The sequence below is a fragment of the Erpetoichthys calabaricus genome, chromosome 17 (genome assembly GCF_900747795.2).
Source record: "Erpetoichthys calabaricus chromosome 17, fErpCal1.3, whole genome shotgun sequence".
NCBI classification, from domain to species: Eukaryota; Metazoa; Chordata; class Cladistia; order Polypteriformes; family Polypteridae; genus Erpetoichthys; species Erpetoichthys calabaricus.
The window spans coordinates 32,754,395-32,772,716 of record NC_041410.2 but is presented as its reverse complement, the minus strand read 5'-3'; the positions used below and the strand labels follow the sequence as shown (position 1 = coordinate 32,772,716).

The following is an 18,322-nucleotide window of genomic DNA, read 5'->3' as shown; positions in this document are numbered from 1 at the left end:
TACTATGTTATGTCAGTGTTTCCCAACCTCGGTCCTGGGGGCCCAATGTGGCTGCAGGTTTTTATTTCAACCAGATTCCTAATCAGTGACAACACCTGATAGCACTGATCTCATTTAATTAGCTGATATTATTTTTCTTTTATTCTACATTCAGAAAAGCACAGCAGCATGATTTTTACATTTATAAGACATTTAGAAATATTTCTGCTTTTTCTATAGATTTAAACGCTTAATACTCTTTTGTTGATTTCATTATATTTTGCCCTTTCTCTGTGCAGTTTTTCCCCTTCGTTGTATCTTATTAACCCTTTGCAGTCGTATTTAATTTTCAACGTCACGCTACATTAGTCGTAATTAATTATTGAAAAAACGGCAATAATTACAGCAGTTATTTTTTTCAAGCACGTAGGAATAACACAGGCCACTTTTCTCGACCAGGCGACTGTGCAAATCGGTCAGAAACTTGCAGGGCCACCAGCGGTGGCCTGACGACCTATAGCGCACTTTTTACTAAGGCCAGTTTTCTGGCCTAACGACTGCAAAGGGTTAATGACAATTAAAAATGAGCAGAGCAGACACCCAGGCAAAAAACACTGAATCATAAAAGAGTGCAACTACTTTAGCATCAGACCCACTAATTAGTAAATAATGGATCAATTAAACAATTAGAACACCTAGAAAAGTAGAATGAAAATCAAGATGAAATTATTGTTAAAAAGAAAAAAAAATCATTATTCCCATATAACTGCTTGGTACACTTAATTAGCCGAGGAGTCCAATTAAAAACAGAAGCTGACTGGAACAAAAACCTGCAGCCACAGTGTGCCCCCAGGACCGAGGTTGGGAAACACTGTGTTATGTTATGGTTTACATTAGGCAGCATGGAGGTGTAGTATATGGTTTAGCTATGCCACAGTTCTACAAGATTAAGTTGAAACTAAGATGGTAACTGTCTGAACATAACTTACATGCTCTCCATATTTCTGAGTGGACTTTTCTAAAGACAGTCAGGCTCTCAGGCTCTCCTAAGTATATGCTACATTAAGTGACAACTTCATTTTGGCTAAACATGAGTGAGCATTAGGTTCTCTCAGTCCTTTTAAAATTTTCCAGGCCAGGGTCAGGTTGTAGTTCTGAATTGGTCTTGTAGGAACCCATGTTAATTTTGGTTTGTCCTGGATTACCTACATATCCCAAAAATGCCTCTGTGTGTTTGGTCGATGAATGGGTAACTTTAAACTGGAAATGTACTGTATGTGTATGTGAGTGTGCAAGTGATTGTGAGTGAATTAGTATCCCATCCAGTGTATTTTGTGAGGTCTAAAAAAATACTCCTCCCAAATCTGTAGTGCACTAAGAACAACTTTCACTGTGATTTTTAATAACTTTGCTGGAGTGAATATCTTTGCTAGAAAGTACTTATTATAAGAGTGTTTTTTACGGAATCTATTTCATTTAATACATCCTGTGCGTACAGAAGGTCAGGCTGGAGGTGTTTGTGCCACTCCGATAGCATGCACTACTTAGTTCAGAATTCTCTTTTATATCATGCTTAATCAATACTTTTGATCTCTTTCTTTCTTGTAATGTCTGCCCTTAAAGTCAAAAATCAGCTAAAATTCTCAGCAATATTATTTGGAACATCTGTGGTGGGCCACTTGTTCATATAATGTGTTCACTGTGTATATAAAACAACTTTTGTGAAATGGTATCTGGTCTTTACAGGGTAAATTCATAATGAAAGCATTTATCACAAACCAATGTCTTAATATGGTGTAATACAGCTCACATAAACAACCACTGTGCGGTGGGCTGACGCCCTGCCTGGGGATTTATTCCTGCCTTGCGCCCTGTGTTGGCTGGGATTGGCTCCAGCAGACCCCCGTGACCCTGTGTTAGGATATAGCGGGTTGGATAATGGATGGATGGATGGATAAACTACCACTGAAAGTTAATTCAATGCATCCTGCTTTTGAAAGGTAGCATGAAAGAATATATTAAATTTCAGCCAAATTCGATGCCACAAAACTGTTCAGATGCCACAAACCTGTGAAATGTTTTGGAGCAATAATTCATATATAATTACACCATGTAATATGTATTGAACTAGAAGTGCCTGTCTGTCTCTGTTCAATATCAGGATGATGGGTTCTGCCAAGGCCTTACTTGATTAGTGGAGCAACAGAAGAAAGTGCTAATGAACACATCATGCCATTGTTCTACCTCTGGTGTCATGTTTTTTACAGCTTGGCTGAGTCTTTACTTAAATGCCCACTCTGAAAACCTAATAGAAAGCTGAGACATTTATTTTTGTTTTTTTGTTTTGAGGTTTCACTACAGAAAAGGAGCCATGTGGTTCACAGATGATGAGGTTAAAACAGTAAAATAAAAAAAAAATGTCTTCAGTCCTCAGAGTTTCATGGTTGCTTCCTGCTTTGTGTCCAATGCTGCTGAGATGAACTTCACTCCCTGCATCTCTTAATTAGACTGGTGGAGATCATGGGTAAGTGAAGAGATAATTCAGATTCCTAACCCTAACCCTAACTCCCTAAACCTAACCCTTAATTTAAGGTTTGTGAGGGCTTGGGTTAAGTCCCAAAGGGGCTTGGCTTTAAATAGATTGGGCGCCTAATCTTAAAAATTAATAGGCGCCCAATCTTAAAATTGGCCACGAATTTTATCTTTTTTTAGTCCCTGAGATTAATAACCCTTTTAAACCCTGATTATAAGACTTTTAAACGCTTAGAGTGTTAGTTATTTTAGGTTTTTAGTGTTACCTTCCCTTTTCTTAATGTAACTTTATGGCTTTTTTACAAACTTTATTTTATCCCGATTTGATTACTTGTTGTTTTAGATCTCATAGGAAGTTTTTTAGAAAAAATTATTAATACTGTCATTATTATGCATATTTAAATATTTGATAATTTTTTATGTAAATTTTAGACGGTGTAATTTATAATAGTTATAAGAAATTTTTAAGGAGATCGTGAAGTAATTGTTTGAGATGTTTTAAGTATTTTATAAAAAGTTTATTTATCCATAGTAATAAGAGGCGAGACACGGGAATAAAGTATTTTTATACAACCAGAGGCGCTGTACCCATGCATTTGTCCTGTTCGGGGGACACATATCTCTACAAAGCCTAACTCCCTAAACCTAAACCTTCAGTTATTATTTAAAAAATTAATTTATTTTAAAAATCCAGAAATATAATTGTGGTAGATATATGCCTATAACATTGAAATATTTAGCTTAGATTAATGCATGGCCAGAATTCCAATCCAATAATTTGGAATGATGAGGTGGCAGCATGAACCAACATATTAGCTTTCCTCCAGTATGCTATAATATTTTGTGTGGGTTTCTTCCTGCATATCCAAACAAATAGATGTTAGGTCACTTCTGTTTAAACCTGGGTACATATATTGTGAAGTATTTTTGTTAATAAAATGTTTTAAAACAAATAAGAAAGAAGCAAGATGACCACAAAACATATGGATCATGCTCTCAGAAAACAAAAGTATACAATTTTTGTCTTGGAAAAACGAAAGCACTACCAAGCGATATAATTAAATGCCAAGTTTCATTAACTGTTAGGCATTGCTCCTAATTATGAAAATAATTGCAGCAACTGCAGACCTCTAGGACCTTAATTGAGAATCCCTGTAATAGACTCTGTGTTTTGTCTTCTGCCATATCCCTGTGTTTCCACCACATTCAAAAATTATTCTTGAAGGCTGCTTTGACTGTATGATCTGTTGGTCTGGTTGTGTGCGCATGTGCTGTGCAGTAGACTTGGTCTCCATCCTAAGTGAATACGCACACACTCATTCCTGTAAGGACCTCCTTTCTGATTGGATTACAATTAAATCTATGTTTAATTCAGATGAACCTATGTGAAGCATAGGTGTTACCTTTGACGCTGAATTAACATTTCTAGACAATAAGACCTGGTTAGTACAGCTTAGAAACTTTGTGAAATGAAAGTGGTTTCTTAGTTCCAAATGATTTATCTATCAAATTCAGAGATGCCCCTTTGGTTTCAGAATTGAAATTGCAACTCAAAATCCTTTATTTTGGCATAGATAATGATGAGGCTGTACATTTTACTTTTTCATTTTTTTGGCTATTGCTGTAGTGGATGTTTTTTCACATTTTCCTTCTCTTCTGTGTCCTGCAGTACCATTTGGCCTTACAATGGAATCTCAGAGAAGATGGGAGTCGTTAACACCTCTAGTAAATGGGAAATGTCAGGCCTTCATTGTAGTCCACCAAAATCATGAACACCATCATACATCATTAAAGACTGACCAAGGCAGAATTCAGAGTTGGGCAAGTATGTGACAGATTAATTTTAATGTAAATAAATGTAAGGTTTCACAAACAGAAAGTAAAAATGTTAGATATAGGCTAACATGAAATTTGAAACTTGAAAGAATGCCTTATTTTTAATAGCAAACTTGTCACTGTCCACCTCTAGACAGTAAACAAAAGTGACTAAGAAAAATAAAATGATGTTGCATTACGTTGCATGACACCGAGTACAAATTGCGGTAGATTGTTCCTTAGCTACACTATATATTTTGGAAACCTCATCTATGATAGGGTGTTTTGATCTCCATGTCAGTGTTAGATTAGGTCTAAAGACGAGTGACTAGATTGATGCCAAGACTGCAAGTTATGAGATGTTAGGAAAAATTGAAGATGTTACATTTTTTCAGATAAGGGTAATGGAGATTAGGAGATGACATTCTGGATGAGATTAGTGTCAGTTGTTACTTTAAAATCAGACTTTTAAACAACAACAAAGTGTCATCAGTTCTTTATTTGTTCTTTATTTCACCTTATACAATTTTTTGTCTTAGGAATTTGTTAGTTTTCGCATACCCCTTGGGGTCAGAGCGCAGGGTCAGCCATTGTACAGCGCCCCTGGAGCAATTACAGGTTAAGGGTCTTACTCAAGGGCCCAGCAGAGTTGGATCTCTTTTTGGCAGTGACGGGGATTCGAACCGACAACCTTCTGGATACCAGCACAGATCCTTAGAGTTTTAGCACAAACATTAGTGTTTACTGTATTTTAAATAAAGATTCATACATACATGACATAAGTTTCTAATAGAAGTATTTTGGGAACATGTGAAACTTAACTAGTTATTTTGAAACATTTTCAAAACATGGTTGGTAAATTATACTAAGCTTTTGTCAAAACTTAACATCTGATGTTCGTACATGATGCAGTAACCAGGTGAGCCGAGTGGCCAGTTGTCTTAGGTCATGTGTACTTTCATTTGCTTACTGTTAATAACCATAAACCCTACATACAGTATGTGTATTCTTGTAAATTTGTGGGGACTGTAGTTTTGTTTTTCATTTCTATAATGGCAAATTACCTTAGATTCGTTTACTTTACATTATCATTTTCTCTTAGTTCATTTTTACTATTCTTACAGACCAGTGTTTAAAACATCTGTTATATACGTGCAAATCTATATTTGTATATGTGTCGATATGCCTTGTGTGGTGTAATTAGTGTTTAATTCAATGTAGTTCTGCTTTGTATTTTAGCTATCCTATACCGTTAAATGTCAATTACACTCTGAGACTGTCAATGTTAAGCATACTCCATAAAAATAACATTAGTTATCCTGGTGTTCCAGTTCTTCTCTAAATGGATGTTTCTTCCACAGTCCAAAGACATCTGATCCCTTTGATTGGTGAATGTACATTTTCACAAACTTTATTTGTGCATGTCTATGTTCATGTGTTTGCTGTGATGGGTTGCTTCTGGGAAAGAAGTTATGTACTTCTTTGAGCCAGTTGCTATTGGGAGAGAACTTTAGTGGCCAGATGGGATTCTGTTTAAAACCCATTAATACTGAAAATAATACTGATCAATTGGAAACAAAGTACAAGATACTGTAATCTGAAAAATCAGAGATTTTTGAGCACATGTTCTGCCACAAAGGAGTTTAGAAATGTGGATTTTTTTATGCCAATGCCATGGCCACCAACATAAAAATTCTATTAGGTTAATGAAGACTCAGACTGAAATGTTTACATAGAATGAACTTTGTCCCTTTCACAAGAGAGTCTGAAATGTCAGGAGGACGCATTCATTTTCGCTTTTTCCTGGTGAATCACCCTTTAGTGATGAACTTACAATTAAATTCTATCTGAAGTAAAAGAAAATGACAGGCACTTTACTCCATTCTTATTTATTATTTTATTACACACCAGCTTTCCAGCTTCATTCTTGTTCTGCCTACACTCTCCCCGCATTGCTAATTCATGGACTTATGCACCCTGTTTCAAACAGAGAAAAGCTCACATATATTTAAATTAAACAGAAAAAACAATTTTGCTCATCATGAAATGGAAAAAGAGAAGAGCCTCAGAACCTTTCTTTATACCACCCTTTGACCACATGTACGTGCAGCTTTGCCTAAATTGTCAGGAGGGTCTGCGTTTTCATGTAGTGATCAAACAGAATCAGCTTTAGAGTAACTTCCTGAAGAGCTGTAGTTGTCGGATATTTTTTTATGAAAGTGTTATTATTTTGTTTGTGTAACTCAGTTGTACCCATGTAATGGGGCACTGCTCACTGCCTCCTGCCACCTAGCCTTTGCATGCCTAGGTCTGTTGCACAGAAGAGCTGACATGCTAAGATTCTGGACAAGTAGTTAAAATTAGTTTACAGCAATTAAGTCAATCTTGCCTGGTGTGGCTCAATCCTAGAGAGTATCTCTTAGCAGATGGTCACCTAATATAAGATTGACTCACTTCAGCTCCTCAAGATTTCTGCTCAGTCATTAAAGGAATCCCCGGTCAATTAAAATCATAGCACACCTACACCATTCTCAACCTCCAGATTCAACTTCCTCCATGCTACTACTTAATTCTTCGATATGTCCTTTAAAGACAGCCCTATACACAAACATCTTTCATAAGCACTGACCTCGGTATGGAGTTTTCATCAAACATTTTCTCCTTCCCTTCCTTGAACAGCCTGTTGGCTTGCTGGGCCTTATTGAACAGATTTGTCAGATAAATTACAAAGTACTCTTCCTCCCAGAGGTCATCCTGCCGTTGCTCCGACTGCTTGGTGATGGTCTGTAGATGCTGCAAGGTGTCAGGGATCAGTTCCAGTAGGTATGGGGGGCTGTTCCTTAGGACCACTTTTGGGTTCTGGCAAGACCGTTGTAGCTTCTCCAGCTCTTTGCAGACCTTGCTCAACATGCGCCTTCCCCTGCGAAGATAAGACATGAAAGGACTGCTGAGCCCAGGTCCTCCACCTGAAGCCATACTGTGGGAACTCACTACAATTAAAGTGTAGCAACAGGTCCTTGAAAGCAAATTAGACTTGCATGTAAGCGAGTAGAGAAAGCCTTTAAGTCTCACTTCCCAGGATGGCGCTGCTGAATTTCACTGCCTGACATGTCCCAACAGAGAAAAAGAGTAAGAGTAGAGCCGACTAGAGCCTTGGTGCTCATGTGCTACTCTGCAAGAACGCTCAAGCTAATCTGTCCTTTCCTCTCTGTACACTTCTCACTTTATCAGATTCACAGCACTTCCTGGTTTCTTTAGTCAGCCAGCAAGTGAGTGAGTGAGTGAGTGAGTGAACGCTGGGTTGACAAGCAGGTTTGTTAACTAAGGTCAGGGAGATGGGAGGAGGGGGAGGGAGAGCATAAGGTAGAGAAAAAGAGAGATCCAGCAGCAAAGAGGAAGGAAAGAGGCCTAGGACAGAGGGAAAGACAGACCAGGGTGATCAGCATAGTAAGGGGCTTAAAAGAAAGGTCAGTATAAAAATGTGAGACAATTACAAATGAGACTCACCTTGGAAACACCCAGGGACTGAACTGAGCGGCCCATTAACCTAGCATTCACCCTGTAGGGGTGGCAGTTCATGCTGACACCTACACCTGTCGATTTTCATTCCATTGTCAGCGAGAAAGTAACCCAGTGTAGTTTTGCTTTAAGAGCACAGCTCACAGAACCAAACACCACTCACATGAAGTTCTTATTTGACTATGTTGAATCTTTAATAAATTTAAATTTAAAAAAAGTCAAAGGTAACAGTAAGTGTGTGTTGTTGTACTCTTTTACAGATAATTAATATGATTCACAGTTAGAACAAGGGTTTAATCATGTTATACGTGTTACCAGAATAGCAGAAGAAAGCAGTTTGGGAAATCCATTCATTCGTTCATCCTTTTCCCGACCTAATTATTCCTATTCTTGGTTAAAGAGGATGGGCACTATCCTGGGAGCATCTCCCTTAAATTAGGGGCACTGGCCCATTATAGACACACACACACCTCAACTCACTCATTCAGGGGCCAATTTAGAGTGACCTGTTAGCCTAATCTGCCTATTTTGGACATGTGGGCAGATGTCTGGAGGAAATGGAGAAAAACATACAGAGACACAAGGGAGCATTCAAACTGCACACAAACCGTGATCAGACCAACATTCTGCCCCAGGATACTGGATCCATCAAGCAGCAGCACGACCAACTGCACCACTTTGCTACCCAGTTTAGAAAGTAATGATGAACTAATGGTTTAGATTAAAACTATAGAGAGGACAGAGCCGACTATACTTCCTTAGAAGGCTGGCGTCCTTCAACATCTGCAATAAGATGATGCAGATGTTCTATCAGACAGTTGTGGCAAGTGCCCTCTTCTACGCAATGGTGTGCTGGGGAGGCAGCATAAAGAAGAGGGACGCCTCACGCCTGGACAAACTGGTGAGGAAGGCAGGCTCTATTGTAGGCACGGAGATGGACAGTTTGACATTCATGGCAGAGCGACAGGCACTGAGCAGGCTCCTGTCAATCATGGGGAATTCACTGCATCCACTGAACAGGATCATCTCCAGACAGAGGAGCAGCTTCAGCGACAGACTGCTGTCACCGCCCTGCTCCACTGACAGACTGAGGAGATCGTTCCTTCCCCACACTATGCGACTCTTCAATTCCACCCGGGGGGGTAAACGTTAACATTATACAAAGTTATTGTCTGTTTTACCTGCATTTTTACCAAGTGCAAGTCAGTGGGTCTATGAGGGTACAAACCAGATGGATTTTCCAAGCTCACACCCCATAGTCCTGAATTTTGTTCTCATCTGCATATCTATCTTATAAGAGTGAAAGTTTTCTTTACATCCACCTAACACTAAGAGTAGAGTTGGGTTTTCCATATACACAATAATACACAATCACCTGATCTCAAACAATTCCTTCAAAACTGGAATCAGGGGTTAGCACAAATAATCCTGCAAGTCCTTAGGCTGTTGTCATCTGTTGGTGTAAACTACTACTGCACCCAACAAAAAGTTTAATGTGTGAAGAAAACACCATTCTATGAGCTTTAAGGCATACTTGTCCACCTTCAAATATGACATTGTTCTGAAATGAGCATTTGTTTTGGGTAAATAAGTGAAATGGCATTACTACTGGCCCCATGCCATTTATCTCCAACCCCAGGGCACGTTCTTAATTAAACTGATCACTGGTGTTCCAGCTGACCTTCAGAACTTTGTATTGTCTCCACTAGTTTATGGAAAGTTCTGATACTATATATGTTTATTAATCACCCCTGGTGTCCCGATTTCTACGTTGGTTGGCAGTGTCACTTAATTAAATCTTGAAACACATGGGTGCTGATTCAGTACATTGTATTAACTCCATGTTTCACTTTTGATTCCTTTATCCAATTAGTACTGCTATTGTAGAAATATGAAGAGAATTGGAATTTAAATGTAAAGATGCCCTTTTTCATAAGTGTTGGGTGATGGTCCACCACAAAGAAACTGCATACGGCAGCAGTAACTCATCTTGAGCTGATTTAGAGGTATTGTTTCATACGGAGGTATGGAAGGATAGTGGAATGCCTGATGAAAAGACCACACAGACACTGGGAAAAGAGCATCCAGGGCTGAGATTCAAATCAAATTTTCTGGAGCCATGACACCTTCTTCCATCATACCATATAATAAAAGTATGCAATATAAAATAGTTTGACTTAGCAGAAAAACTATTTATCATTATCATTATATCACATTGATATGGATCAATTAGACTTTTTTCGTGTTAGTTGATGAATATTTGTAGATTAAAAGAAAACAACAGACAATGTAAGTGCATAGTGATTTGAAACATGAAGCTTCTGAGGAGATGGCAGCAAAAGTAAGATATCTGATTTACAGAGCCTGTGTGTGACATGCAGTACAGAGTTAATGAAACTGCTTCATCGTTAAATGAAATGTGCCTCACACTAGTTTAACTACGTTTACAAGATTAAATTGAATTAAATTTGGGTCTTTACTTTACAGCAAAGCCCACAGAATATCTTCTTTATGTGCTTTAAAGCCTTCACGTATCTCAGCCATCAGTCACTTCACTATGATTACAGATACCATCAGTTCATAGTATTGTCTGTGAAGCATGTGGCTCACCAAACACAGTGTCCCAAGTGTTATCACTGCTGCTCAGCAGCCCAGCCAGAAATTAGCCACTGAAGCATCTCAACTCTAACTACTGTTCCTCTTTAATGTCAATTGCCAATGAACGCTTGGCCTCATCTTTATTGCTATAGCACTTTACACTGGACACATAGCATCGTGTACTAGTCCATGAGACATAAGAGGAATATAAGACTTGATTTAGTGGTCATAGTATGTGGATTTAAGCCATTATATATACTGTATATAGACAATGTGGACCCAGTTGTATTTTTTGAGCAGACGTCCAAAGAAATCAATAAGAAGTAACCAGCACAGCAGCAGTTGCCAGGCAACAGTAATTACACTACAGTGGCCCAATGTTGTTTGGTAATGATGGAAGCTTATGTATTGTCATGATTTCGTTAAGGTTTTAATCCTTTCTGAGCATAATACATTTTTGTATGTGTCTTTTGTGGTTGAAACATATGTTCTTCACCTTAGGGAATCTTTTGAGGAAGTTAGTTTTCTTATGTTTTTGCTGAGATTCCTTTTTTGTTTTGGTAATGGACTGCACTTTTTTGTGATACGGCCGCTAGTATGCATCTAAGAGTGACTGGATTTCTTGCCAGATTGCATCATTAGTGTGACAGTTTAAATGTTTCATGAAGACATCCACTGACCAAGTTTGGGGATAACTTAAAACATTTTTGTGTGTCTTATTTGAGTGAATTTCTGGCAAATTACTTTTCTTTGTTATTTGGCTATGAGTTGTGCAAATCCTTTGTTATTTGTTTACTTGTTCTAGGCCCCATTCCCTAGTATCTTTAATTATATACAGTAAGCATGTAACAGAGTGTTATGTTAATATCCTTATATATAATACGCAACCGTCGCTGTTCGTTTGTCTGTCCGGGATTTTAAATCACTTGTAGCTCGCAAACCGTTTGACCTATTGACCTGAAATTTGGTACACATATACTACGTAACCTCTACTATCCGCTTTCGGGGAGACAATTGACCTCCAAGGTTATTCCTTTTTTTATTTTTATTTTATTGTAGAATCAACTCTCGGCAGCAGCCAACAGGGCGGGCATGCGGCACACGCATATGTACTAACAATTTTTTTAATTATCCACAAACGCAAATAATCGAGAACTGAAGTCACTTCACATGCTGTGCATTTCTGCTCATTAAATCTTGCAATGCTGTAGCAAACACTAACTTAATATCTCCAAATCCAAGACGGTGTTGCAAAAAGATCTGAAAATATTTTAACATAATTAAAATTATGTCCAATAAATTCATAAATGCAAAGTATTTCCGCACTCTCAAAAACTCATAATGAAAAAATAATTATTCAGAGGCACAGAGAAAGGCTCAAGATTTTTTTAAAGCTAGTCATGCATAACAAATAGTTTCAGATTTACTTTTCGACCCACTGTAATCTTTTCTGACTACACTGCGTCTTGGCTTGGTTACTTACTGGTCTCTCATTTTAGGTTCTTGATTCTTCCCCAACTCCCTTTAATAACAAAATCTCTTTCACTCTGCTATAGGCAGAACTGACATGGCAAACATCAGGCAGTGAAGGTGTCACACTATAATTCTATTTAAGGTATAATTAATAAATATAGTAATGCAATCATTTTTAATGCCTCAAAGTTTTAATTGGAAGGGACTCTTTGCATTTTGCAATTTCTTGCTTTTGGCAGTGAGGGAACAGCTCATCTGAGACTTTTACATACTGAAAGCCTGACACCCCACTCTGAAGCAGAATGGGGTTATTCCTGATTTCCATTTGATGGTGCCCAGATAGGCTTTACCCCATCCTCCATTCCTGTCCAAGATCATGAATTGGATTAATCTTGTTTTATGGTTGATTAGATTTTTGCTTTGCAGCTCAGTCTTTACATAATTCCTTTGGTAGGTTACTTCCTTACCTTCTATAATAATTTCTCTGCAAATACAAACAGCATGAAATCAAAGGAGGGTGCACCACAGGCAGGGAAGTGAATGTGAAAGCCCTATGTGGGACTGCAAAAGGGTGCTTCTGTTTTACACAAAAGTGAAAAAGGATATTGGTACACATACACATTTATGCTCGCTTGTGTCATCTCTACCTAGATGACATGACAAGACCACATTTAAGCCTGACCAGAAACCAAAAATGCTTGGTGAGGTAGATGCTGCTGCTGCCTCATGGCTTCAGTTTCCTGACTTTGCTTCCATCTTTCTCATAACCTGCATAAGGTTTACATGCTCTTCCTATGACAATATGAAAATAAAGCATACAGTACATTGTTATTTTCAGTGAAACAGACCAAAACTCTGATCAAGTTAAGGATTTCTGTATTGACATGTACAAAAAGAGGGAATTGGGCGCAAACTGTTGTCACATGTTGGTGTTTCCAAATATTCCTGATTAATTGTTTTAATATAGCATACTTTCCTGTGTGTAGGTGGTATGGTAGTTCACCGAAATAGCAAGATGTGTTATATAAGTATATGATTGTTAGCGCCAGATATGTTGAGTTCAGCATCTTAGAGGATAAGGTCAGAGGAGAAGGGCCAGACTCGTTCAAGCTAACAGAAACAACACAAACATTAAAAACACAACTGTTTACTAAGGTGATGTGATGTTCAATGAATCGGACTCTGAAGCAGAGGGGCTACAGCAGCAGCTACAGCAGTAGAAGATTACTTTGTGTTCTACTTCTGTCAGCTAAATATATTAAGATTAAGCTATAGTACAAACATAATTACCATACCAGTATAACAGAAAATTTTTAAAATGTAATCTGGCCTGATGAATCTTAATTTTTGCTGTCACACGATCAGAATCCATGGATCCATTCTGCTTTGAGTGAACAATGGAAGCTGGTAGTGGGATTGTAATGATGGATGGCCCTTTAATACAAAGTGAGCATCATAGGAAAACCACAGCCTTCCTACCTTTGTTGCTGACTAGATAGATAGATAGATAGATAGATAGATAGATAGATAGATAGATAGATAGATAGATAGATAGATAGATAGATAGATAGATAGATAGATAGATAGATAGATAGATAGATAGATAGATAGATAGATAGATAGATAGATAGATAGATAGATAGATAGAACTGAACAGCATTAGATAGATTCTGCTGCTAAAGTTCAGGAGTAGCACCCAACTAGGCCCTGTAATACAGAAAGGGGAACAATATGTAAGCTAACTGGAATCCTTAGACCAATAAGTGACAGCAACCAAGTTTTCTTAGATATCTGTGGATTGCAATTTCATATTATGAGAATAAACTAAAGTTAACTTTAGCACCTTTGCATGAGAGCTTTAGAAGTACAACCTCAAGACTCTCAGAGGTCATCCTTAACCCTGGAGATGGTTATGGGAGTTGCCCCTGAATAGATCTTAAGGTGAGTCCTAAACAATCCTAATTACCTAGTTACATGCTTGTTGAGCTTGGAGGTGATTCAGAGCAAAGACATGACTGGCAGGAAAAAGAAAAGATATTAGGATTATACAAAGAAAAAGTAGGTCCTGTGGTGAGCAGCGCAGCTAATTGGCCTATGTAGAAATGTGCAGAGACGTTTCCTTTTCCTTTTATTTTGTTACTCATTTTGTTTAATTCCCTCCATTCTGCCCTTTATTTATGATACAAATCTTCCCTGTTTTATTATATTGGTTAATCTAGGTAAGGTTTGAGAATGCCCCCTAACTTCCACAGCAGATTTCCTCCTGTATCTTGCAGACGCATTAGGCTGATTGATAAGTATGAATTTCCCCTTCATCAGTGGATGTGTGCATTAGCATTGCCTGTGACATATTATCATCCTGTCCAGAACTGACTCTTACCTTGTGCCCGGTGTTGCTGAGTTAGACACACAGTTTCCATGGATTAAGTGGGTTCAGAAACTAATACATCAAGCAAGAAGCCTGGAATTTGAGCGCAAACAGTGGAAATGCTGCCCTCTAGCAGGTCTTACATAACAGTATTAACTGAATAAAGACGATAATAATTAAATAAACGGTGAGTACAATAACAGGGTAACTATAAACTCCATTCCTTTTTCCCAGTTATAACTACATTTTTGTTCAGTGTGCTTTATTGTTAATAGCATAAATGAGACTGAAATAAGTCATTTTAATATGTTAAATATGATTTGTCTATCTGTTCACTTTATTAATGAACCAGGGTCATAGGAAGCCAAGACCTGCCCCAGAAGAATCATTACAAGGCCAGATCCAACCCTGGATTCGTCACTATTCGATCGCAGGACACACTTACTCATAAAGGGCCAGTTTAGAGTCACCAGGTATCCTAATCAACATGAGAGAGGAGAAGTGGAGAATCAGGAGGAAAGCCGACACAAATGCAGTGAGGACATGCAAAGCCCACACAGTGACCAAACTGGAATTTGTGTACAGTTTTTTTAGAGGAGTGAGGCAGTAGTGCTAATTAAACATCTTTCAAGATAAAATATCTGAGAAGAAGCTGGGGAGGTTAATGATTCACCATAAGCTTACATATTTGGATATGATTTTAATTTTTTTAAAGCTAAACCAGTAGAAAAGAATCTAAACAGAAGTATGATGTTTGTCTTGGTGAGGAGCCTGCTAAGACAAGTGCTATCTAGTCTGCCCTCAGTACATAGTTGTATGAAATGTATTATGATTTATTTGCAGTGCTACACGACTCCCTGACAGAGTGTTACCCCCACCGTCAGCAGACCTGCCACCGCTCTAGCGTAAGTTGAATAAGAGTTAGAAGTTGGTTGGCTACATCTGAGGAGAAACATTTTCATTTTTGCAGGGAAATAACAAATGGGAAAGGCTTGCCTCAAAAATACTGCTCATCTGTAAATTTTACAGCAGCATCACATAAGCTAATAATAATGGGAAGACCAACTCATTAAAAAAGATGTACTTTTCATTATGTCTTTAAATTTCACAATGGCATTTCTATGACATTTCCCATTTCTTCTCACATGGTGCTCCAAATGCCACGTTCATTCCTTGTTTTTTGCCTAATTTATTTAGGATAATATTTTCTTTTGTAATCTGCGTCCTCCAAGGCAACTCCCAGAGCTCAGTGTTGTCATGCATTAATACTACAACTCTCATTTCTCAGCAGTTCACTCCTAGCGTAGCATTTCAGAACAGATGAGACACTGCTTTACATAGTTTGATATTCTACTTATAAGCAAATACAAATATGCTGCATATTGACTGATTTTGTAACTTCTGGTAACTTTCATTTTTTATTATTCTTAAAAAATTGGCTGCCACACAGCCATCCTTCCTGTGGTTATGTTGCATTACAGTTCAGAGATATAAAAAGACTTGAGCCTTCTAGCTGCTCATTTCTGAATCGCACTTGGCTTGCTTGACCGCCTATGGCAGCTGTGTTTTGCTGGGTTGCTCATCAGTGACCTGCAATAACCAACATCTCCCCAGGGACTTTAGTCATATTAGATATTTCATATTCAAAATTTGAAACCTTCCTCTTTACTTAGAATACTGGGGTTGTGCTGCGCCAGAAATGTTGTTAACTAGATATTTGACAACTTTCAAAGTAATTATTTTGCTGCAACATAAAAAAAAAATTAAATGCAAATTATACTCAGGCTAACATTTAAAAAATGTTTTTTTTTTTTTTTTGCTTTTAGTCTTCTATGCTGAATTGGTATTAACGGATTTTTTGTGTTTTAATTTAAATTATTATTGGTTTTGGCTGTGACAACCCTAGAATCCTGGCTTCAAGTCTACATTTTCTACACATTTCCTCGTGTCTGCCCAGGGCCTTTGTCTGTATTCTGATTTCTCTGTAAGACCCAAAAATGTGCAGCTTAGGCCAGTTAGTGAGTCTGAATCTGACTGTTACGAGTTTGCCCTGTTGTACTTTAGCACCCTCACAGGAATATATTGGAATAAACAGATTGATCATACGGAAAGATGGATGGGTGTATTTAATCTCCGAATGATGTCCCTTGCAAATGGATACTCCACGTTTAACATTTGAATATATGATATTATTCATAATATTCTCAGGCCTGCATAATCCAGTTCAGGATCATTGGAAACCAGATCTGACCCAACTAGCATTGTGTGCAAGGTACAATCCAGCTTTGGACAGGTAGCCAGTCCATTACCAGGTCTTCTTACACACATCACCACACTCACACGGGGACCTGCTTGGAGTAACCAATCATAACTCGCATGTCTTTGGGGTTGTAGGAGGAAAACCAGGGTACCCGGAGTGGCCAGTAGAGGGCACTCCTGCTTCCCAAACCCGACACAGACACATGCAGAAACACAAGTACAAGCACATGCTTTTATTTTTCTTCTTTTTCCCTCATGGGAAACACCTTCTTCGTTTCCCACAAGCACAACACAGCTCAGGAGAGCACAGGACAATGCACTACTCTTCTTCTCTCTTTATTCTCTCTCTTTTTCTTCCCTCCACTCCTCTGGACAAGCTTCGTCCATCTCCTTCCAACACTGGCTCCCCAAACAGAGTGAGATGGCCTCTTTTATAATGCCCCCAGAAGTGCTCCAGGTGCACATGGATTCTCTTCTGGCTGCACTTCTGGGTATGGCAGAAGTGCTGTAGTTCAGGGCTTCGGGAACTGTCCAGGCGCCCCCTGGCAGTGGCCATGGGCCCGAGCAGATTTGAACTTTTAAACTCCAAACCTGTGGCCCCGGTGTAAGCCGGGGGGTTGCCCTCTTGTGTTCCAGGGGAGGTATTGCCCAGAATATGTCCTCTCCCCTGGTCCTTCCACCATAGGGGCGTCCTGGCCACCTGCCACACCAGAAAAAAGACCCATGCAAATATAGAGAAACATGCTAACTCCACATGAAAAGTGGCCATATGTGCCATTTTAATCCAGGAGAATGAATCTGTGAGGAAGCAGTAGTATGAATGCTACCATTGAAAATGGTGCATATTAAATATGGAATAAAGTTTAAAATTTCACAGTAATCAGGAGGAGTTGGATTTTTTTGACATATGGACTCATTATAGTGCTTACCAATGGCAATGTCGAACACTCCAAACTAGGGATACACCGATTCTCCAAGTTTGAGCCAATGGCTATAACTTTTCTATGCTATTTTTGACTATTCCAATACCAACATCAATATTTATTTCTCTGCAAGCAGGTTTCTGCATAAACTAAAGATTTAAATGAGCACAAAGTACTTAAATACAGTAAACATTTTACGTTTTTCCTTAGTTTTGATATTTGCCAATTAGTTTATTTTCTGACACAAATCAAATACAAATACTAAGCACTTTAACTCTTTTTATGGAAACATGGTGTACTGCACCCAAGAATACCAAAATAAAACATTTTGCTTTCAGGCCATCTTGACTGCACTCAAAAAATGCATATGCAAAAACTGGGTTGATGTTGAAACAGGAGTTGTTTTGCTTTTATTTAGCAAAATATAAAGGGGTAAGAAAAACTTACTTAACAAGATTTCTTAAAATAAGGTAAATAATCTTTTATATAAATTTCTTGACATGTCAATAAATCCTGCAAAAACGACAAGATTTAACGACTTGATGTAAAGCGTTTCACTTGCTTAGATTTCACTTTTTGCAGTGTGAATGCTTTAGTTTCCTCAATTAGCAGCTCAGCCGACAAAGGAGCTGTAGGTTTTTCCCCTTTAGCTTTACTGGCAGAGCTCCATTTAAATTACTTATTAAACTCATTTTACTTTTTTTTTTTTTTACCTTACTCCATGAAGCAGAACGAGTGTTTCCAACTGTTATGTTCTCATTGCTTGTATTTATGATGACAATTAGCACACAACAGGCATACCAGCAAGTGGCACGGTGTTCAGTGAGTACTTAATGAGACTGCCATGTCTACAGTC

The 18,322-nt window shown here is 38.3% G+C and overlaps 1 protein-coding gene across 1 annotated transcript in view; it reads right to left on the bottom strand.

Moving 5' to 3' along the window:
- cblc (Cbl proto-oncogene C, E3 ubiquitin protein ligase) overlaps positions 1-7,586 on the bottom strand; it is a 101,402-nt gene extending 93,816 nt beyond the window's left edge. The window contains exon 1 of the mRNA XM_028822636.2: positions 6,956-7,586. Coding sequence (XP_028678469.1) covers positions 6,956-7,302 — 347 coding nt within the window. The 5' untranslated portion in view covers positions 7,303-7,586. The remainder of the gene's footprint in view (positions 1-6,955) is intronic.
- Between the last annotated feature and the right edge of the window lie 10,736 nt (positions 7,587-18,322).